Source organism: Canis aureus, chromosome 1, assembly GCF_053574225.1.
Source record: "Canis aureus isolate CA01 chromosome 1, VMU_Caureus_v.1.0, whole genome shotgun sequence".
Classification (NCBI taxonomy): domain Eukaryota; kingdom Metazoa; phylum Chordata; class Mammalia; order Carnivora; family Canidae; genus Canis; species Canis aureus.
Window position 1 is genome coordinate 86,679,009 of NC_135611.1, and position 24,070 is coordinate 86,703,078.

At 40.2% G+C, this 24,070-nt stretch overlaps 1 protein-coding gene across 5 annotated transcripts in view; it reads left to right on the forward strand.

Moving 5' to 3' along the window:
• Nucleotides 1-22,755, forward strand: part of CEMIP2 (cell migration inducing hyaluronidase 2) — a 79,484-nt gene extending 56,729 nt beyond the window's left edge. For all 5 annotated transcript variants that reach the window (XM_077906997.1, XM_077906992.1, XM_077907002.1 and 2 more), the window contains 8 exons: nucleotides 1,112-1,327; nucleotides 4,581-4,789; nucleotides 8,355-8,537; nucleotides 10,848-11,067; nucleotides 13,940-14,038; nucleotides 17,666-17,820; nucleotides 20,264-20,367; nucleotides 20,721-22,755. In XM_077906997.1, the coding sequence (XP_077763123.1) occupies nucleotides 1,112-1,327; nucleotides 4,581-4,789; nucleotides 8,355-8,537; nucleotides 10,848-11,067; nucleotides 13,940-14,038; nucleotides 17,666-17,820; nucleotides 20,264-20,367; nucleotides 20,721-20,917 (1,383 nt within the window). In that variant the 3' untranslated portion in view covers nucleotides 20,918-22,755. The remainder of the gene's footprint in view (nucleotides 1-1,111; nucleotides 1,328-4,580; nucleotides 4,790-8,354; nucleotides 8,538-10,847; nucleotides 11,068-13,939; nucleotides 14,039-17,665; nucleotides 17,821-20,263; nucleotides 20,368-20,720) is intronic.
• Nucleotides 22,756-24,070: the final 1,315 nt, after the last annotated feature.

Consider the following 24,070-nt stretch of genomic DNA (forward strand, 5'->3'; position numbering starts at 1 on the left):
ACAGACCTCTTCATACATGGAGTTCTAGTGACTGCGGACGTAGTTGTTATGAAAAACAAGTCATTGAGTGAACATTGGTGGTAGAGTTCCTGAGTTCTAGCATCTGTGCTGTTCAAGTGTAGCAGTCATCAAACTGGAGTCTGATCTGATGGTGCTGATGCCCTGGGAACAGTCTGTGAAGGAAATTTCATTCTGCCTTAAAAGGTGGGAAATATGCCCTCAACTATTCTTGGATTTAACCATAGATGGTATAAGGGAAATGGGGAGAAAGAAAAAAGCCAACAACTAAGAACCTAGAGCCACTTGTCCCAAACATCACTGATAATTCATTGGGTTGCCTATCACTTAGATGATCAGTTGATTTTAAAACATATGAGAAAAAAATAAAACATATGAAAGTTGTGTCTAAACACCTTGTTTGGCGTGAATAATTTACCACTAATAGGAAGCAGCTAAAGACTATAAAACATGCCACCGGCGGCCTGCTCTGCAGTTGTGTGCTATGTGTTTAATAAAAGCCTTAAATTAACTCTACCTGACATGAAAATTACTGAGCTGGTTTTTTTTTTTTTTTTTAAAGATTTTGTTTATTTATGGGATGCCTGGGTAGCTCAGTGGTTGAGCGTCTGCCTTTGGCTCAGGGTGTAATCCCGGGGTCCTGGGATTGAGTCCCACATCAGGCTCCCTGCAGGGAGCTTCTTCTTCTGCCTATGTCTTTGCCCCTCTCTCTCTCTCATGAATTTTTATTTATGAGAGAGAGGCAGAGGGGGAAGCAGGCTCCCTGTTGTGATTCTGTGGCCATAGGTTAGTTTTGTCTGGAGAGAGAGCCGGTAATAGTTTTTAAATGGAAAAAAAAAAAAGAAAACACCAAATATGTTTTCAACATTTGCTACTTGAACTCCACAGGCTTTATCATTTTGTTTTGCCCAGCCATGTCATAATGAATTGAAAACTGTGATTAACTGGGTACCGTAGTTGACAGCCATGAACTGTGACTCAGAACTGCTTTAACCTTAAAGCAGTTGTAATGCACTTGGATCCTTTCAGGGAACTCTGGCCAGGATGGTAGAAGGCTTCATTTTGTGATGTCCTGGCTTCTCACTGCTGGCAGGTCTCTTTGAATGTCTTCTTTGGAAAGCCTGGCCCCTGGTTTGAAGATTGTGAGCTGGATGGTGATAAGAACTCCATATTCCACGATGTTGATGGCTCTGTGACAGGATACAAGGATGCTTATGTGGGAAGAATTGACAACTACCTGATTCGCCACCCAAGCTGTGTAAACATTACCAAATGGAATGCAGTGGTCTGCAGCGGGAGTTATGCCCAGGTAGGCCAGAATGCATCATGATGCCTGATTCCGAACCAGCTCCTAACAGCGCTCCTTCCATGAGGAGTACTCTTCTGCTCTTCAGCATGATTGATACTTTCCAATGCATGATTTGTCTTTAGGAAAAAAGAAAAAAAAATGTATTAGGAATCATGGACTCCTAGAATTTTATTTAAAGTTCTCCTGCTCCAAACCAGTTAAACAAATAGAAAGTGGTAGGACAATTTGCCCTGGGTTACTTATGGTTGGGATGTAGTTGGGGTGAGAACCCTATTTCCTAAGTCTTAGGTGTTTCTTGCCATGCTACAGCTGTGCCCACTGAGAGGGAGACTTATTCTTTGCTTCCAGGGTCATGATCTCTACTAAATTAGGGAATTAGGCAGAGGGATAAAGATTGGGGGGAGTTTCCTGGCTTATTTTAAAGGAATATTAGCTTCTTTGTTGTGGGACTTCTCGTTCCCATAAGGAAAAAAAATGTTATTCTTGTCTGAGTTCTGGGAAAAACAAGGGAAAAAAATGGGGAATTAAATCTAGTGGAGAAGAAAAGAATGTGATTTGAAATGTAATTTCTTTTTTCCTTTCATTTTATTCTTTTTAAGATTATTTATTTATGAGAGACAGAGACATAGGCAGAGGGAGAAGCAGGTTGTCTTTGGGGAGCCTGATGCGACTCGATCCCAGGACCCTGGGATCACACCCTGAGCCAAAGGCAAACACAACCACTGAGCCACCCAGACGCCTCTCATGTTATTCTTATCAGAATTGTCTGCCAAAACTAAGATAACCTATCAAAATTATTAGAAATGTGCCCATTGACCTTGTGGATTTTCTACGTATTCAAGAATGTGAACCTAATCTTCCTAGCTTACAAAGCAGAGTAGTAATTCAGTTTTTTGTTGGAGGAAGGAGAAGGAAGTAAGTCATCCAGTACTTCCTAAGAGGTTCTGGGAATGGTAGGACCACAGGTCAGAAATGTTCTCTGAGGCTTTGGGAAGTGGGCTGGTAGCCCAGATCTGCAGTCCATTGTTGTTACTTAGGTAATGTATACAACTGTATGTTTTTAGGTGAAAGGTAGAAGCACTTGGATCTCAAGATAGAATAATAATTGGCTATTTGTAAATATATTTTATTTTATTTATTTATTTATTTTTTAAAATTTTTTTATTTATTTATGATAGTCACAGAGAGAGAGAGAGGTGCAGAGACACAGGCAGAGGGAGAAGCAGGCTCCATGCACCGGGAGCCTGATGCGGGATTTGATCCCAGGTCTCCAGGATCGCGCCCTGGGCCAAAGGCAGGCGCCAAACCGCTGCGCCACCCAGGGATCCCTATTTGTAAATATATTTTAAGCTCTTTGCTAACCCAAGGTTTAAAGGGGCTCAGGAAGAAAGGTGGAAATATAAGGAGAATTAAGGTTACATGTGTCACCTCCTATCCTTCCTTGGTTTGGAAGAAGGCAAGAGATTAATCAATCTATCTCCTGTTATATATTACATAGAAGCTATTATATATAATCTGTTATATAGCAACCTAGTTTGAAAATATTATTTTAACTTCTATTTTTATATCTATTTTATATTTATATAACCTAAATAGTAAATATAGGTTAAACTAACATTTTAAAAATTCAATATGTATGTGTTGTAACTGTAATATCGTCTATAGCATAGTAGTACTAATAAATATATACATTTAAAGGAAGATAATTGGTAGTCCTAAGATATATATTTCCTATCTTTTTTTTAAATCTTTAAGTGGGATCTATAAGGAAGAGTATTATTATATTAAAAGAGTCAAACATGAATGAGACTTAGGGAGCTTGTCTGGCGCACAGGTTGTTTAATTGAAGAATTAATATAAACAAAATTATAGAAATAACAGGAAGAGGGATGGCTGGGTGGCTCAGTGGTTGAGCGTCTGCCTTTGGCTCAGGGCGTGATCCCAGGGTCTGGGGATCGAGTCTTGCATGGGGCTCCCCACTAGGAGCCTGCTTCTCCTTCTGCCTGTGCCTCTGTCTCTCTCTCTGTGTCTCTCATGAATAAATAAATCTTAAAAAAAAAAATGAAATGACAGAAAGAAATACTGTGAATTAAATGTAGTATTTGGCAAATGTTTTAATCTTTCTGGAGAATTCTGTTATAGGAGACTGATTTGTTTTAGGAAATTGTTCTGAGATTCATTTTTGGAGGATGCATTTGGGGAAGGTTTTGTTTTGGCACAGCAAGGGGCTCAAATACCACTGGAATAAATTCAGGATTTTCAAATTTGTCTCTGTTTAATATATGTTTTCAGTTTTTGCAAAGTTCCTTATAACCTTTTGTTTTTGAACGAGTGAAAAATGACTTCTTGGGCTGATGTAGGTCATGGAAAATTGAAAGCCAAACCTCTAAGATACTTCAGTTTTCCAGCTCTTATTTTAGAAGAAAGGCTTTCAGATTCAGATTTGACTGGAGGGTATCAGTTTTCACATTAATTTACAGATTTTTTGTATGTGTGTTCTTCAGATTGAGGTATTTCTTTGACAAGCTATATAAGCCGCAAAGGTTTTATATTCTGATGAATAAGCTGGCCTGTGGTGGTGGAAGAGATGATGAAGATCTTGGCTAGCAGAATGCTTGGTCTGTTTTTACCATTTCAGTTTAAGTAGGCTTCGTTTTAAGTATAATTTCGCATGAAGTTGGCTACTACTCATTTAGTCTGGCTCAGATCACAGAACCTCTCTTCTGGAAGTAGAGGCACTGGCCTTTGTGCTGGAAATGTTTGCTTAGTTTATCTAAGCTTTCATTCTCTCTTTAATTCTTTTTTTTTTAAGATTTTATCAAGTTTTTAATTTTTTTTCAGATTTTTATTATATATATAGAGAGAGCGTGCACATGAGTGAGGGTGGGGGGAGGGGGGCAGGGGGAAAGGAGAAGCAGATTACCTGCTGAGCAGAGAGCTGGATGTTGGGGCTCCATCCCAGGATCATGACCTGAGCTGAAATTAGTCAATTAACCAATTGAGCCACCCAGGCGCCCTTTAAGTTTTTAATTTTAATTCCAGTATAGTTAACTAAAGTGTTGATTGGTTTTAGATGGACAATATAGCAATTCAACAATTCTACACAGGATTCAGTGCTCATTACGATGAGTGTCCTCTTTAATCCCCATCACCTATTTTACCCATCTTCCCCTACACCCTCTCCTCTGGTAACCACCTGTGGGCTCTCTGTAGTGGAGTCTTCTTCCCTTTAATTCTTAATTGCTTTTTGAAGGTTTATGTGCAGACATGGAGCACTCAGAACCTGACTATGACCATCACGCGAGATGAGTATCCCTCCTACCCTATGGTGCTCCGGGGCATCAACCAGAAGGCTACCTTTCCCCAGTACCAACCTGTGATCATGCTGGAGAAGGGCTATACCATCCACTGGAATGGACCAGCACCCAGGACTGCTTTTCTATACCTCATAAACTTCAACAAGTAGGTCTCTATTACTGTTATTTCAAATAGTTGAGCAAGTAGCAATTTCATAGAGACAAATTATAACATTGCTTTTGTAGCAAGTAAAGAATGCCAACTTCGTGTGCTTTGTTCTTCTTAGGTGGAGGCTGTATATTTTTGTTGATGGAATTAAGCAATTTTACAGATTGAATCCTGTCATTTTAGAAACATTTCTTTTTGTCTATGGTCGAGGTATTGTGTGCAGAAAGCCATTCACAGTAGGTTTTAAAATCGCCTGCTGAATACTTTAATTCCCCATATCTGAGATGGGAAGTTTTTTTCTGGTGTTCCAGCTGAGCACTTGGTTATCTAGAAGATGAAAACATTTTTGAGGCCAAGTTCAGACCTGCCAGAAGAGGCAGATCTGCCAGAAGAGGCATGATTGATAAGTAATGTCAACTACAGGCAAGCGGTGGACAAATTGTGGCATGAATGCCCGGTCTTGCAGCCCCTGCCTGAAAAGTTCTTTCTTCTGTCCCTTCTCTATTTCATTGGTCTGTCCTAGTCATATCACTTTCAGTCAAAGGCTTCATTTTTACATGAATTTATTCAAGTGTTTTCTGTATGCCAGATCTAAAGATGAACAAGAAAAGTACCTGCCTTTTGGGAGCTCATATTATCCAGGTAGAAAAAAATTTTAAGTAAATTGACAAGCTGATGCTATTGTGAGTGGACAAAGGATAGAGCAGTAATGCTGCCCATCGGGGCTGGGCCAGGCTGCACAGAAAAGGTGGTACCAAGTGATCAGTCTTGTTACAAAAGCAATACCATTGGGAAAGGGCTGGTTCTGGTCAGGGACTGATGAGTTGAGTGTGATGGGAGCATGGGCTGCATCAGGGGAAGTGACAGACACTGGCAAGGTGGATGAGACTATTTTGGAAGGCAGAGGTAACCTATCTAGTTGTGTGTGATGGTGAATCCATGGGATTCCCATGAAAACTGCTCAGATAGGTACTGTAAAAATTGAAATGGTCTGTTCATCTAGCTGGTCATAAGGCTCTGACTTGTAAAACTCTCTTAAAACACCCACTTGAAATTAACGGAGGTGGGCATAGAACATGTAGGAACTTAGCTCTAAGTAGATCACTTCCAAGGATCTGTGAATATCAGTGGATGCCCTTATTCTGAGAGGTTAGGGCCCTAGCACCTACTCTAACCTGGACCGTTACTGTATTCCTCCAATACTTGCTGCTGTGTCTCTTTGCCTTTGCTAGAGAATCACACCCTTACCTACGGAGTCAACCAAGGAGAAACCCCAGGACTCATCACTGACTCTCCTTTTCCTTCATCCCGTCCCATCAGTGGCCAAACCCTGTTGGTCCTATCTCCTTAGGGGTCTTTAAATCTCTCCACTTCTTTCTACCCTTACTGCTTGTGGCCGAGTGCAAGCCATCATCATCTCTTGCCTGGGTCCTACGTGATCTCCCCACCTCTGATCCTTACTTCACAGTGTATCCAGGGTGAGGTTTCTAGAAGCCAGTCTGGTATTAGTCCCAGGAGTGAGGTACAGAGAAGGCAGTGAAAGAAATAAGCAATGGTCAGAGAGGACCAAGAAAAAATGTCAGAGTGATCAGTAACCCAAGGATTTATATATGGCAGGTTATGAGTTTGAGGTGAGATATTACAACTGAGTGGTATGCAGGGTTCTGTAAGGATCCCCTGTAACTTTTGAACAAATACTGAGCAAGTAAGTAAAAATCTTTTAAAGTGAAAAAAGGCAGAAACTCAGAAAGTTTCAAAAATCTGTGTGGGCTTTTGAAATTCAGTCAGACTTTCCTTGCTTAAGTAGTTCAGGGTTTGTAAAAATTACATCATGGGCAGAGGCAGGAGGAAGAGATGGACAATTTTTTTCCCCAAACTTAATTGTGATTATAGAGAGGTCATAGATTTGGTCGTAGTGCCACTTCTACAAGTAACCCTTTAAAAACAATGAAAGCTCTGCTTGTTCATTAAACAAAATAAGAAAAATATAGAAAAAAAGAAAATTGAAATAACCTATAATTCCTCTAATCAAAGTGAGGCATTAAAAAGATATTTCTTCTTCCTTTCACCCTTGTGTGTTTTCAGAACATATAGATATGCCACAATTTATTTGACTGTCATTTCCATGGAAGGGACCTTCCATGAACACTTAGCTTGATTTTTTTTTTTTTCTGCCAGCCCTTCCTATACTCTTATACCCCTTTCTGCTATTATAAATGATACTGCATAGAGCATCTTTCCATATACCTGTTTGGTGGACATTTCTAGTCATTCATTAGTGGGGATTACTGGTAAAACATGCATGAATAATTTTAAGGCCTTGTGACATATTTTTTAAAAACTTTGTGGAAGAGGGGTGGTAATTGTATAACCTTGTGAATGTACTTAATGCCAACGAACTGTGGAGTTAAAAATGGATAAAAAGGTAAATTTTGTGTATGTATACTTTATGAAACTTTAAAAATGCCCCCAACAGCAAATGATTTAAAAAGGAGAAATGTTTTTAATGGTTTCCAGAAAGTGTTGATTCTATATCTAAAGTCAGGATATGGGGTATCTGGGTAGCTCAGATTTTTAAGCATCTGCCTTTGGCTCAGGTCATGGTCTTAGGGTCCTGGGATTGAGCCTCGCATCAGGCTCCCCGCTCAGCGGGAAAAGTCCCTGCTTTTCCCTTTCCCTCTGTCCCTCCTCCTGCTTGTGCTCTCTCTCTTTCTCTCAAATGAATAAGTTTTTTAAAAAAATCTTAAAGACAGGATGTTATGTAAGGAAAAAAAAAACCCACAGCAATTTGGTAATATGCATTAAAAGCTTTAAAAATATCCAGCAGTTTTACCACAAAGTGTTTATCCTACTGCAAAAATAAAAAGAAAAATATATTTATGAACAAAAAAATTCTTTGAAGGGACCCTGGCTGGCTCAGTCAGTAGAGTACGTGACTCCTGATCTCAGGAGTGTGAATTTGAGCTCCACATTGGCTGTAGAGATTACTTAAAAAATAAATCAATAAAATAAAAAGAAAAATTCTTTGGGAAGATTTTACAAGTGTCACTCACACTGTTGGGCTATTAGTGTTTCTTCCATTTTCGTATATGCCATTCCCAGCCATCTCACTTGATTTTATGATCCTCTTGAAGTGTCTAAAGTACGTTTTTTCCAACTTCTGTTCACATTCTCTGAAATCCTGTTGAGACCAAGCCACTTTTGTAAGCCAGACAATTGTTGTAAATATATTGGCGGAGGGACACCTGGGTGGCTCAATGGTTAAGCGTCTGCCTTCGGCTCAGGGCGTGATCCTGGAGACCTGAGATCGAGTCCCACATTGGGCTCCCTATATGGAGCATGCTTCTCCCTCTGCTTGTGTCTCTGCTTCTCTCTGTGTGTGTCTCTCATGAATAAATAAATTAAAAAAAAATTTTTTTTTAAAGAGAAGTTTGGGGGAACATATAGAAGCGGGGGATTTTGAAGGAGGAGAAAAATCCTGGCTGAAATTTACATACGCTATAGTACTCAAAGTATATAGGCTCAAGTGTGAATTCATTGTTTTATTGTCTCTCCTTTATAGGAATGACTGGATTCGAGTTGGCCTCTGCTATCCATCAAACACAAGTTTTCAGGTTACCTTTGGCTTTTTACAGCGCCATAATGGCTCATTATCCAAAATGGAAGAATATGAGCCTGTGCATTCACTGGAAGAATTGCAGAGGAAGCAGTCTGAGAGGAAATTCTATTTTGACTCCAGCACGGGGTAATTGGGTGCAACCAGTGAATGAGAATTATTGCCATTTTTCTTTAATAGTGAAATTACTAGTTCTTCAGCCTAACTAAGAATAGGTTGTGATGGGATGGCTGTTTAGAAGAGCAGCTGATGTGGGTAATTCTCTGTTCATCACTATTAGAGGTTTAAGGACGTAGAATGACTTGTAATTATAGTTGGCAGCAGGAATCGAATGAAGATGTTTGCCATGTACCTATTAAGGCAATTTGGAGAGAGATTATCCTTGTCAATGAAGAACCAGTAGGCCCAATTGAAAATTAAAATAAATTTTTTTTCTATGACCATCCTTACAATGATTATTTACATGTGATATAGTTCATATTTCAGGGAAAGCTCATTGTTACCCCCTCCCTTTAAGGTGATCCCTCAAGCTGACCTTGACTTAAAAAAAACAAAAAACAAAAAACAAAAAAACCAAACCACTGTGTAACCATGGCATATTTGCTTTCAACTTTCTCTAGGCTGCGTCTTTCCACTTTTTAATTCTAATCCTGTTCACCCGGGGTCCTGTTGGCTTTGTCTGCTTTTATCCAGTTACAGTCTCTCAGCCTTTGGGTGATGGTAGGCTCAATCTCCTCTACTCTTCCAGCAAGTAGCATGCTCCTCCAGTATCCATTCCTTAAGCTGACATTCCTTTCACATGCCATCGTCTAGGTACTGTAAAGATGCTGATGTAAATAAGACCCATTTCTTCTGCAAATTCTCAGTCCATTGAGGGATGTAGGCTTCTAAGGCAAGTGATTAGAGAGCTAGAGGTTTCAAAGCTGTAATTCCTACAGTGGAATATTCAGTGCGCCTTTTGAGGTACCTGGAAGCTCAGCCTAGGGTGATCCGTGACATCCCAAGGGGGTGACACGGGGGCTAACTCCTGCCGAATGGGTAGGAGGAGATAGTAGAAGAAAGGGGGAATGTGTCCCCAGGAGCGGTGTAGATAGATGCATGAAGGCATGGAAGAACATGGCATGGCATGTTTGGGGAAAGACAGTGGTTCAGAATGGGGAGAAGGGTGGCAGGTTTGAGGCTTGAGGTTGGGGTTCAGTCAAGGGTCTCATTAGTTTTTGAATAAGATGCAGCTCCTTTGCCCTCCAGGGCTCCTCCAGCAGCCTGTGTGACCAGCTCAAGTCTTTTCTTACTGTAATTGTCACTGGTTTTCAATTTCTAGTAAGACTTAAAACAACCTGCTTGGACTTTTACTCTACAGATGACAGAATGTCCACATTCCCTGTTTGATTTTCCACAAAAATAAATTGAACACCCAAATTTGTGAGGATGGTCTGGGGATCATGAATGATTAGCTGGGAAATAATTTTTTTCATTCTGCTGTTTTTTAGAATCCATTGGCCTTCAAGGCTTTAATTCTTTTTAATTCTGTTTGTTTTGATGATTTTTAATTATTTAATATCAAAAGGCACAGGCCTAACCACATCCCTCTTATCCCTTCTCATTCCTTCCTTTATATATGTTAAAGTATTGATGTTAGGACAGTGGCTTACTTTTACTCCTAACTGTAACTTCCCATTGTTCATTGACTTCATATTAAAATATGAATTCTTGATCTATAGTAATCAATCACATTTGATCAAGTGCTTTATAATCTTGACTTCCTTTGGTTCAGAAAGACTACGTTTGCTGACAGACGTTGGACTGTTGCCTGGAAGTTACTTTTCCATTCATCTTGGCAGCAGGAGGTTAATTCAGAGTGGGCGGGTCTGTTCTTTTCCCTTGATGTTGGCCAAAGTACAGACAGAAGGACTTCAGGCCCATCTGCTCTTAGTAAACATCACAGCAATTGATGTGAGACCATATCTTGGCCTCAGTCAAGCAACTCACAGTTGCTATTTTTATGAATTTCAAATGTATGCCTTAAACGAAAATGATTTAAAACAAAACAAAACAAAAAAAAACCCACACACTAATTTATGAAATCCCAAACTCAACACAAGTCTAAAAATTTCCAAGGAAGTTTTGAAGCAAACCAAAGTCCATCCTCCCAAATTACCTATTGAACTAATTCACTCCAGAAATTAACTTTGATATGCTCCAGAACAGCTGAATCGGGTTATCAAAATATTTTCTGAAAGCAGTATGGCATTTGACTTAGGACCCTAGGAGGATAGAAAGGAAAGAGGAATAGCTTTATTAGTTTTAGAATTTGTTTTCTTTTAAGGAAAAGTTACTTTATTAGAGAAATAGCCCTTTGGGCTGTGAGCCAATGTGAGGAATTTTGTGAGTTTATGGGAGTCCGTCTAACATCCCATGGATTGATTTGTTTCCATTCAGGTTGCTGTTTTTGTATCTCAAAGCCAAAAGCCACAGGGATGGCCACAGTTACTGTTCATCTCAGGGATGCGAAAGAGTCAAGATCCAGGCAGCAACAGACTCAAAAGATATCAGTAACTGCATGGCCAAAGCGTACCCCCAGTATTATAGGAAGCCGTCGGCACTCAAGCGCATGCCATCTGTGCTCACCCGGCTCTGTCAAGGCTGTGGAACCCGCCAGGTAATTGAGGAAGAGGGGACTGTGGGTAGGAGAAAGAATCAAAAGCACTTTTTAATTTTGTTTGTTTCTTTGTTTGTTTTGGCAATGAGAACATTTTTCTTTGAAACATCTGTATTGCCAAGTTACAAATACTGCATGATTTCTCCTAAATTTTGGCCCCTTCTAGAATCTGATAGTCATAAGAAGCAAACTAGTCCAAATTCGTGATAAAAGTATCTTATCTCTGTGATACATAAGTTAATCCTGGATGACTATAGACTTCTTGGCCTTCATCTTTTTTCTCTTCCCCTCCAGGGTGATTCTGTTAGGATATTATTGCCTTTGGGTTTATATGTCAGTGATGTACAGAAATGCTTTGTTTTGTTGAGGACTATAAAATTTCTCTTCCAAAAATGCAACTCATATATGGGTGGCTCAGTTGGTTAAGTGCATGACTCTTGATTTTGGCTCAGGTCATGATCTCAGGGTCCTGGGATGGAGCCTTGAGTCAGGCTCCATACTCAGCAGGGAGTCTGCTTGAGGTTCTCTCTCTCTTTCCCTCTGCCCCTCCTTCACTAAAAATAAATAAATAAATACATATTTTTAAAAAATGTAACATATGAAAATTGTCCTCTCCCCCCCTTTTTTAAAGTGGAAAGCTACCATTAAGTTTGAAGCATGTGCTGTTATATTTGCCTGTAATTAAAAGTACAAACTAACTGTGTGGCTAGAAGTGAAGTGTTTCTCCTGACATAGTCTTGATTATAAAGTCTCCCTCCAGATCTTAAGAAAACATGTCAATGAAAATAAATCCAAAATATGAGCTCAAATTGGGCATGGGGTTTTCAAAGGATGTCAGGCCAACTCTAAGTGAAAAAGAAATATAGAGTAAATGCTGCTCTAATTTATATTTAACCTTTATACAAACAAATATGGGTTAAGGGAAATGGTTCTCAAAGTGTGGTCCCAGACCAACAGCATCAGCATCACCTGGGAACTCATGAACTATTAGAATTCTTTGGTTCCACGCCAGTCCTACTGAATCAAATATGTTTCTCATTTGTTTTTGCCTTTTGGTGGCAGTAAGAGCAGGAAGAGGAACATGAATTTATTTCTTCTGTTAGGATACATAAGCATTTTTTCAGTGGCAGTTCACTATCCACAGTTTCAGTTTTTTGTATCCCTGTGCCATTCTGTTTTCCAACTCAACTAAAACCAACCCACCAGCCAACCATCCCACCCACCAACCAAGCCAACCATGTACATGAAGAAATTTATATAGATCCTTGCATGTTCCATGTAATATCTTAACTATTAAAGTGATAAAATGATACTTATTTATTATTTTATTTATTTTTATTTTCTGGGGAAGAGGGATTCTATGTCCAGCACAGAGCCCATTGTTTGGGGCTCGGTCTCACAACCCTTGAGATTGTGACCTGAGCTGAAATCAAGGATCAGATGCTTGACCAACTTAGTCACCCAAGTGCCCCATAACGTGATACTTTTAGATAATCTTTGTGGGGCAGTAAATTCTCTATCCTAATTCTTAAGCTGAATTTGCTAAAATTACAGAGACGATTATGTAATTTGTTATAATAATTGTAACATTATAATTTATAAAAATACTCCTCATTGGAAATATCCTAAGCCTATCATTTTAAATCGTTCCATACTTCAATGTTTAGCATTTCTCGTTTTTTGGTGCTTGAAACATGGATCAGAATTTATTTTTTTAAAAATGTATTGATTACTGACTGGGCACAGTTGCAAAGTACTTGAGGCATTTGGGAACCTCACTTTTACTTGGAAATTGGGAAAAGGAGTGAGTTTGTTTTAAATACCAAAAACAAACACATGTATGCGGGAAGTAAGTAGGAAAGTTCACACAAATTTTTGACTCCAAATCTGAGATTCAAAGAAACATCTGAGCTTTTGAATGATGATTGCTTGCCCTTGGAATGAAGTTGTTGACATCCATTCATGAGGATATGTACTTTAAGTGCCGAATTGTGTGAGTTAGGCCTGCCTTTTTTTTTTTTTTTTTTTAAGATTTTATTTATTTATTCATGAGAGACACAGAAAGAGAGGGAAGCAGAGACATAGGCAGAGGGAGAAGCAGGCTCCATGCAGGGAGCCTGATGCGGGACTCGATCCTGGGTCTCCAGGATCACGCCCTGGGCCCAAGGCAGATGCTCAACCACTGAGCCACCCAGCAATCCCCTAGGCCTGCTTTTGAATGAGCAAAAGGCCTTTATGGTAGAGTTGAAAGATGGAATGTGGGATTTGGAGTGATTTCAAGGAGTAGAAGGAAGCAAGGGAGGGAACAGCATATGCAAAGGCAGAGTGGTGGGAAAGGGGAGCATTTGGGGGAAAGCAGGTTTAGCTGCTCTGCCTGCAGAAGGTGGTAGAACAGTGGGATTAGGGGCCTTGATGTAAGATGTGGCTTGATTTGTGGGACACATTGCAAGTCAGGTAGAGAAGTTTAGCCTGGTGATGTACAACCTGCTACAAGGTTTTGAACAGTGTAATCTTTGTCCTCTGTCCTTCTCTTAGTCTGGAGTGACTGAGTTCCAATTTAAGATAACTGGTCCGAAGAGGACCTGAAAAGGACAAAGATCTAAGTGTGAAGCACATTTAATTAGTCATTTGCGGAATTGATTTTAATAACAAGGTTACAGCTATTTGAGACTGGGATTATTCCAGAAAATGAGGAGCATACACTACTTGTGTTAAGTCTGAATCAAAAGGTAGAACTCTAGGACATCTGATCTATATAAAAAGTTCACAGGGAGGAAAAATCACCATTGGGTTTGATATAATTGAGTTGATTTTGAGGCCCTTTTGAAGGAAGATGTGGTTGACATAAATATGGAACTTCTTCCCGGTGTAGGTGGTGTTTACTAGTGATCCTCATAAAAACTACCTCCCCGTGCAATTCCAGTCACCCAGTAAAGCCGAGACTCAGCGTGGAGACCTGTCTGTTATCTCTGTAAGTACCATCTGGAGTGTACCCTGCCTCAGTTTCTCACTTTTATTGTTTCATCCCAGTGACATGAATTATCTCTGGCAATAGTCACTTGGTGACAAGCAATATAATAGAGGTATAAATACCTCCCAAACATTTACATTTTTGAATAAGTTAAATCTATTAAGTCTTTTTTCTCACTAGATTGTGTTTATTGATGAATGTTAAAATTCATTCACGAAGTGTTAGTCATCTATTCTAGGTGGGTTTATGGAAGTGTAGGCCTGAGCCTCACTGTCAGCACTTAGAATTTGGGCTAAAGACCATGCTAGCCAGTGGTAACCAGCTCTTGATGTGAGATCTGTCCAAAATCAGGTTGACTTGAGTGCCATCATATAAAGAGCTCTTGGGGCGGCAGGTATCTAGCCATCTAACTAATATCCAGCCTGGGCCTGGGCCTAGTCTCACGGGATCTCTTTATTTTTATTTCTTAAAAGATTTTATTTATTTATTTGAGAGAAAGAGAGAGAGAAAGAGCACAAACAGGGGGAAAGGGAGAAGCAGACTCCCAGCTGAGCAAGGACCCTGACATGAGGCTCAATCCCAGGACTCTGGGGTCATGACCTGAGCCAAAGGCAGATGCTTAAGCAACTGAGCCACCCAGGTACCGCTCATGTGGTATCCTTAAAGAGCTCATTTTTTGTTTTATTTTTTTTTTTGTGTGTTTATTTATTTATTTTTTTTGTAACTGAAATATAACATATCCAATACAGTATTAGTTTTAGGCATAACACATACTGATTTGACATCTATGCACATTATAAATTGCTCACCATGGTACATGTAGTCACCAACTGTCACCGAAGTTATTACAACATTATTAATTCTGTTCCCTCTGCTCTACTTTCCCTCCCTGTGACTTATTTAATAACTGGAAGTTTGTTCCTCCTAATCCCCTTCACCTGTTTGACCCATCCTCCAACCATAGGAGTTCAGTGTTTTAAAGTGGTGGGTAGGGATCCCTGGGTGGCGCAGCGGTTTGGCGCCTGCCTTTGGCCCAGGGCGCTATCCCGGAGACCCGGGATCGAATCCCACATCGGGTTCCCAGTGCATGGAGCCTGCTTCTCCCTCTGCCTGTGTCTCTGCCTCTCTCTCTCTCTCTCTCTGTGACTATCATAAATAAATAAAAATTAAAAAAAAAATAAAAAATAAAGTGGTGGGTAGTACAATCACAAAGCCACATGTATGGACAAAATTATATCTTACTCTTTTTTTTCTTTCCCAATTTCTTTTATTGTGTTAAAATATACATAACATTCATTGTCTTAACCTTTTTTTAAAAAAAATATTTTATTTATTAACAAGAGACACACAGAGAAAGGCAGAGACATAGGCAGAGGGAGAAGTAGGCTGCATATGGGGACCCCAGGATCAGGACCTGAGCCAAAGACAGATGCTAAAGGACTGAGCCACCCAGGCATCCCCATCTTAACCATTTCTAAGTGCATAGTTCAGTAGCATAAAGTACTTTCATATTGCTGTGGAAATATTACCACCATCCATTTCCAGGATTGAACTCTGAAATAAGAACTTTTTAACAACTCTGAATTAAAAGTATCTCTGCTTGGGGGTTGGGGGTAGGGGGTGTGAAATGAGATGTTATTGATCAATAGGCAAATAGTTTCAGATGAGTTAAGATGAATAAGCTCTCCAGATCTGCTCTACAACGTTGTCCCTATAGTCAACAATTACGTATGGTACACTTAAACTTTGTTAAGCAGATGGATCTTGTGAGCACACACACACAAAATTAAAAAGAAAAGAAAAAAGAAAAGAAAAGAAAGAAAAGAAAAGAAAAGAAAAAGAAAGAAAAGGAAAAGAAAAGAAAAGAAAGAAAGGATACCTCTATTTAAATGTAGCTCAAAGATTTCCCAACTATGTATTTATGTCTATTGCCCTCTGTTAGCAACTGTTCATTTGGTAGTTTGTTCATGATGTAATTTTTTTGGCATAAAATTTGTTACCTCAGCGTCTCAATACTGTTGGCTGCATGGAGAACCTGATCCCAGCCTGTAGACATGGTGTCTGGCAGGAGTCATTTGCATAAGGAAAGAACCTGATCCCAGCCTGTAGACATGGTGTCTGGCAGGAGTCATTTGCATTTCCTTGCATAAGGAAAGCAAGTGGATACTGAGCCTCTCTGCTCTACTAACTTCACTAAGCAATTCAAGAAGATATTATTTTGCCCAAAAAATCTCAGGCAGGCTCTGCTCCAGTGTCTGAAGACACTTTTTTAACTCCATTGCTGCACACTGGGTGCTCGGGATCCCCAAAAATTTACAGAACCTTGTTACTGTACTTAACTCCAATACGTTACTCATGCATTGCCTAAAGAGTCTTTGCTAGGAATTGGCGTTTCTTTAGTCCTTTTTTTTTTTTTTTAAGATTTTTATTTATTTATTTATTCATGAGAGACACACAGAGAGAGGCAGAGAAACAGGCAGAGGGAGAAGCAGGCTCCATGCAGGGAGCCTGACATGGGACTGGATCCCGGGACTCCAGGATCACGACCTGGACCGAAGGCGGTGCTAAACCACTGAACCACCTGGGCTGCCCGGCGTTTCTTTAGTCTTTATGGAGACTTTTGTATTTTCTTTAAGCAGTAGGTTTTAGTGGATTCTTTTCAAGAGAAGAGTTTAAATGTGTTGAGGATCATTATATTTTTTTTCTCAAATTTCTCAGTTTTAAGTATTCAGATTTTTAAAAATAAAGAGAAGGAATATATCCATCCACCTGGGTGGCTCAGTCAATTGGACCTCTGACTTCAGCTAAGGTCGTGATCTTGGGAGTCCTGGGATCAACTCCTGCATTGGGCTCCCTGCTCAGTAGGGAATCTGTTTGTCCCTCTGCCCTTCCCTCCTTCTCACTTGTTCTTTATCTCTTTCTCTCTCAAATGAATAAATAAAACCTTAAAAAAATTTATTTTTTTATTTTTTATTTATTTATTTATTTTTTAAATTTATTTATTCATGATAGTCACACGGAGAGAAAGAGAGAGGCAGAGACACAGGCAGAGGGAGAAGCAGGCTCCAAGCACCGGGAGCCCGATGTGGGATTCGATCCCAGGTCTCCAGGATCGCGCCCTGGGCCAAAGGCAGGCGCCAAACCGCTGCGCCACCCAGGGATCCCCTTAAAAAAATTTAAATATAAACTCCGCAAACAAGGACAAGTGTAGTGGTGATAGCATTTCTTCTTTGTTAGCTTTTAGCATAGTTTATAATTGTACACATTTTATTTTATTTTTTTTTTTCAGGGAAAACCTTTTTTTTTTTTTTTGGATCCCAGGGAGGGAGTGTATAGGAATGAAGCCCTTCAGGCTGCAGCGAGAGTCAGAGTCACACTGCTCAAGCGTGGGCTGCTGTGCCTTGCTCAGAGCATCCAATGCAAACAGTAAAGACCAATCAAGGCAGAGTTATGAGAAGGCTGGCAGAGTTCCAGGTGTTGGTGGAGAAAGAGTAACTGGATTCTGCAGTTTGAATCCTGGAACTGTCATTTGATTCATGGGTTTAGAAGACAGAGGGAAGGGCTGGGAAGATGAGTCATCCTGGAGACATGAAGTGGTGGTGACAGCAGACGTTTCTCTATTCTCAGGTCAACGGCACCGACTTTACCATCCAAAGTGCGGGTGTTCTCCTCCTTCTCGTGGATGCCTGCAGTGTTCCCTTCCGGTTGACGGAAAGAAAGGTCTTCTCTCTTGGTGACATCAGTCGCATGGAAGGGTATTTGAGAACAGGCATCCCTCCAAGGTAGGTGACGCTTGCTCGGTAAGAGGGACAAGCTGCCTGACCAGATGGTGCCTGGTTAACTCTGAGCTTTGGTTTGTCTTTCCACCCTTCTACCTCGCGGGCCCTCAGTGCTGTTGAGAAGATATTCATGCCTTCCTGCTCTCACATTGACGCCCATGTGGTCTAAGTGGAATTATTACAGATCAGTGAAAGCCTGGATGTTAGAAGAGTTTACAAATGGTGGGAAGGCTCTTAGAAGGGGAATTGTTTCATATTTTGGATCGTTTCTATCCCACATTTTAGTATTTGTTTGAGTACATGGCATCTAACTCACTCAGAAGGTTACCAGTTTAAAGCAATTTTATAGACAGTATTACCTTTGTGGCCATCTGTACCACTGATAAGCCCTCAGACGGCAATGCACTGGGAATTCCCCTGACTTACATGGGAGTGACTAGAAAGGAGTCAATTGATTTTTAAGCAGACAGGTGTCTGTTCTCTTTTTTAAGAGCCCTGGCCTGATTGGTTTTGTTTTGTTCATCTCTGAAGAAGCATGCACATGAGCAAACCCTTTTTTTGGTGGTGGGGGGAGACTGGGGAGACCTTACCTAGAAGAAGGGAGATGAATTCAGGCTCCTTTTCTGCCTCCCTTGGCTGTGCTGCAGACATAGATTTGCATGCAGTCCTTCATTTAGTGAAGTGACTAAGGGGAGGACATAAGCTTCTTGGAGACTTAAGTCCTGTCTAGTTTTTGAATGCATCTTCAGTCATCTGATGACTTACACTTTTGACATATGACAGAGCCAGATTTCAGTTAAGTCCCATAAAGTCATTATAGTATTTGAGCATAATATTCGGTGTGCATGCATAGCTCTATCTTCTGCTTTAAGATACTTACAGGGAATTCATTTCTAAGGCCTCAATTTTCATTAAGGATTTCAAGATTTTTCCTAATGCTGAAAACATGTACTCAGTTCACCTAAAACAACCCAGGGCATACAGCTCACCATAAATATTAGGATAACACGGCAGTCCTGTAAGGGACCCTATAGATTTAAGAGTTAAAACCAACTCATTAAAAAGTCAGTAGGTTGTTTCTAGAAAGGGGACCAAAGGAAGGCTTTTAAGATATGGGTAGTGCTCTGTTTATTCATCTGGGCCGGTTACATAACTGTGTTTAGCATGCAGAAATTCAGTGTGCTATACACTTAGTAATACTTTTCTGTATTTGTTTGTATCTTAACAAAGTGTTAAGAGGTTATGGAGCAACTGCCAGTGACTTCTAAAGACACTAGCCATGTGTTAGGGTGTGGGGGTAACTCGGGACCAGTAAAGTGATCTCATGTAAGTGATCCTGAGGAGGATCAGGCCTGTAGGGTTGCTATGGTCCAACATCTGTTCTGACTCTGAATGGTCACCACTGCTTTGGAGTGACATCAACCCGGCAAGACCCACATTCAGAAAATGAATAGTCATGGGTTTATAAAAGTTGAAAAAAAGGATAGATTCTCTCTGTTCCTAGAGGGAAAACTAACATAAAAATGTCACTCTGCCTAAATTAATATATAAATTTGCCACATTTCCATTAGTGTCCTAATAGGTTACTTTTCTATTGTCCTTGAATGTTGATACTGAAGTTCCTCTGGAAGAATGAATGTGGGAGAGTAATCGAGTATTTGTGAACAACTCAAAATAACACACGGGGCTAGTTTTATAAGATATTAAATCACGAGGACAGAGTAATTAAGCCAGCCTAGCTTTGGCAGAGGAGAGAGAGAGAGAGAAAGAGATCAGGAGAAGAGAAAATCCACAGATTTAAGTATATGTGTTGATATGCTGCATAATAAACATGGAATTTAAACCAAACCATGGGATTCAATGCCTGGGTGGCTCAGCGGTTAAGCATCTGCCTTCGGCTCAGGGTGTGATCCCGGGGTCCTGGGATCGAGTTCCGCATCTACCTGTGTCTCTGCCTATATCTCTGTGTCTCATGAATAAATTAATAAAATCTTTTAAAAAAAATAAACCAAACCATGGGACACAGATTTTATTTTATTTCTTCTGAAATAAAAGAATTGGCTGTTTATGCATTTATTTTATAAGTAGATAATAGGACACAAATAGATAAATAGAGCATCTGAAACAAACAAAACTAGCCTCCCTTATTAATACATTCCCTAAAAGAGTTGAGTCCCAATTCACCCACTGGGTCCACTTACCTAAATGACCTTTGTTTCCCCAACATCTTGTAATAGCAACCAAGTGTCCTGGGTGGGGCAGGGAGCCGGATCTTGTACCAGCAGGGGTGTGAAAAGCATCTGTTTTTTTTGTTTGTTTGTTTGTTTTTATTTCTGCTTTTATCTAATATTTCTACGCTATATTTAGTTCAGAAAGGTACTTAATTAATACACACCAGTTTATTGACATTTTCCATATTTTCCAATTTTCTAACTTCCACATACAGGTCAATTGTTCTGTTGAGCACAAGAGGAGAAATAAAGCATTTAAATATTTCAGATTCATTAGTACCTCTGGGATTAGCCAAACCAGCTCATCTTTATAACAAAGGTTTGTATTTGTCTTATTCTATGACGTTCTTATGAGTCCAGCCACATAAGCATTTTTATGGTGGAACGTGGTCCCCGGACCATTCTCATGAGCTTATTTTGCTGGAGTGGTTATCATTAAGATAATTTTTCAATAAGGAAACATTATTTGAGGAAGTGTTTGGGGATGTGGTTTGTTATTTGGGGCAAGAGGTGGGTGGTAAGAGTTCATTGACTGACGTAAGGAAGCATACACATTTTTTGGTGTTGTTTTATAGCTGTCTTTGTTTTGTTCACCTCCAGCTCACCTCACGCATTGTCTTGCCTAGAATGGGTAGATTTACAAATTGCACTTTTTTTTTTTTTTTTTTTAAGGAAGTACCATATTTGTGGGATTCAGCGGAAACTTTAAACCATCCTGGGCTAAGCTGTTTACCAGTCCTGCTGGCCAGGGCCTCGGGCTGCTTGAACAGTTCATACCTTTGCAGCTGGAAGAATATGGTTGTCGCAGAGCCAGCGCTGTCCGCAGGAGAGACCTGGAGATGTTAAAGCAGACTTCAAAAGCACATTAGGGACTCACTGTAACTTAAGTGCTGGGGGAAAAAAATGTGAACTAACTTATTTAATTTATGGCATTTTAAAATGACACTGTTAACCCAATGGAACCATTTTCCTGTTTGATACAGAGAGGGGACGAAAGAATTGAAAGCGATTGCTTGAATACCAGCTCCTGCACCTTCTAGTTGTACAAAGTGTTGACGAATTTATTTGTATTTGTTAGGCTGGTATATGCAGAGAGTGTCTCTCCTGCCCCTCACCCTTCACCTTGTGTGTCGTAGTGACTGTAAGCAGTGCTTCACCTTTCATCTAACAGGATGTCGTGGGGGGAGGTGGGAATCAGTCAGAGTCCTTGAGGGGACCAGCTCTTGTAGCGCCTTGGATACTTGAAGTGTGATGCCCAGTTGTGTCATTGGCTTTGGGTCAGCAATGGACTTAGGTGGCTGGCATGTTCGGTGATGCCTCAGGCCCTGGATCCGGGCCGGCCGCCTTTTGTGGATTGTATAGGATACTCAATGACAGAGTTTTCAGTGGCAGCTCAGGCCCAGCTCATGCCCTTTTTTTGGCCTGGGCATGTGCTATTTTTATCCATTTGTACATTGATTCCTTCCAAGGGTTTAACTTTCAAACAGAAAGCATCCTGGGGCAAAGGGCTTTAGGGATTTGACATCCCTTGAAACTGCACCCATGGGCAAAAATTTGATCTGCACCAAGGTCTGAAGTCGTCAGGACCATATTTGCAGCTTTAATCCTTAGCCTGTTTCGACTGTATATTTGTGTTTAAAATGCAGAGCTGAGCTAAATATTTACTTTTTTTTTTTTTTAAAGAAGAAGGCTGTTTTCCTGAACTGTAAACTTTTGTCGTTTCAGCTTACACAAAGGAAGTCTGTTCTTGGGGTTGCTCCTGCACCCGAGTTTTTGTTGTTTTTGCATGTGGATTTTTTTTAAGCTTTTCTGCTCACCGTCCTGCCAGGAAAATTGCAGAAAGCTTCATGATACCCCAAAATTTTGTACTCAGGGGGAGAAAAAAAGGGAAAGCCTTTTAAGGGCCAGAATCGTGGAGGGGATATTCAGAAACCATACTCTGTATAGCCTTAGAGGAGTTAGTCACTTGTAAATGAATTGTTAGAGCCAATTAAAAAAAAAAAAAAAAAAAAAGTGCCGCAATGCCCTATTTCCCTTCCCACAGGGTGCATGCATGTCCTGTCAGTGAGAATTGCATGTGGCAGAAAGATTAGCTCCATGGCCAGGGATGTCTCCATATTCAAGAGGGAAGGATGATCAGAAAATGCCTTTACCTTTTCCAAAACCTGCAGTACGTGGAGTATTTGAAGACACGGCGAGAGGGTAGGAAGTGAGTTCAGGCTGACTTGGCAGTGAATACAGACAAATTCGCTTTCCTCTACCAAGAGCAAAGGCTGAGGGCCTGGCCTTTTGTGTCCAAGAGAAACTGCAGAGCAGGTCTGAGACTTGTGTTACTTTACAAAATATGCTACCTCAAAATGCTACCGATAAACCATTCTAACTCTTAAGTGCCCTTGTTAGGGGCACGTGTCTTAAAGTTGAGGGTTGTGTTTTGTTTTTTTTTTTTTCTTTTGTATATGGATGAACGAGATCTTACCTATTAAATATGTTATTGGATCATGGTTCCTGAAGGTGATTAAAGTTTGTGTTTGTGTGTGTGTGTTTGTGTGTGTGTTTTATGACTTAAATATCTTTTGTGTGTGTTTTTTAGAGTTTGGTTCTTTAAAGATTTGGAGAGGATATGTAAGTTGTGAGGCACTCTGTTTTTCTGATTTGTATGCTAATTATCAGGGCCTAAGTTAAATAAAGAAAAATATGTGTGCATGTATTTTTTATAGATGTGTGTGACTCAATCAATGAATCAATCGATCATTTTTTCTTCCAGCTTCCAGCCGTGAAGAAGCTATTGGCAGAGATGAGGAAGGGAAACTGTCCACCAAATAGTTTTTGGAAACACTAAAGCTTCAGAAGGGCAGGGCTCACATTCTGTGTTGCAGAGGTTCTCAAGTCTGTCTACGTTGGAATTGCCTGGGAGCTTTAAAAAATACAAAGGCCTGGGCCCCACCTCCCCACCTCCATTCAGATTTAATTGGTGTGGGATGCAGCCTGGGTATTGGAATTTTTTTAAAGCTCCCTGGGTGATTTTAGCATGCAGCCAGGTTTAAAAACCACTGCACTAATATAATAGATCCACTGTTTGACTCGAATCTGTAATTTCTTGTGACCCAAACAAAATTTCATTTATCTATTATTTTTATTTGCTGTTCCTATATTACAGCACTCCCAGCCCTAAACAGCGTCTCACTATTGTCTCCTTTTAAAGGAATTTTAAATATTGTTTTCTGTCCTTAATCGTCTCACATTGTTAAATTGGTAAACTAAGCTTTTAAGTACATTTCCGGCAATGGGAGCTAGCAGTCTGTTTTATTTCTGTGGAGAAAATATATCCAAAGGTGATTTATAAGTTCGTAAGCATTTTCCATCAGGTGAGGCGATTGGCTGAGCTCCAGAAATGTGGCCGTCCACAAATCAGCCAGCTGATGAGAAACACAGGGCCTTCTCATATGTCAACAGACCGTGGGTTTTAAGTCTTTGCTGTAAGGTTCCTGCCTCTGCACCTGAGCCAGCATGCCACATACTCTCTTCAGGAGCTGGAGGAGAGTTTGCAAGAAGATGAAAGGCAGGCGCATGGTCTCAGGATGTGACTCCAGTGCAGTCGCTAAGCTCCGTGTCAGATGTGGAGACGGGGTGGGGGGAATAGGACTTCTCTGTTTTCCAACTTCTTCAGAAGAGAACACATCCTCTTGCCTTTAAATGGATTACTTTGTTTTGAGGAGGGGCAGGCAATGAGGTGATAGAAGCTTGAATGCTTCAGATAACTAGGTGTTCGTTCTCTAAGAGATGAAGTAATGTTTGGAAAAGTCCAGTTGAAAGGCATTTTAATAAACAAGAATGCACTTAGTGAATTCAAGTGGGTTTCCCCCCCCCAATTGGTCCTTGTAGGTAAGTACATATGATCCCATCATGACCATGATTGTTGATATTACGACACAGAGTTGGAGCTTACCCTCCAGAATTCTTTTTTTTTAAAGATTTTATTTATTTATTTATTTATTTATTTATTTATTTATTTATTTATTCAT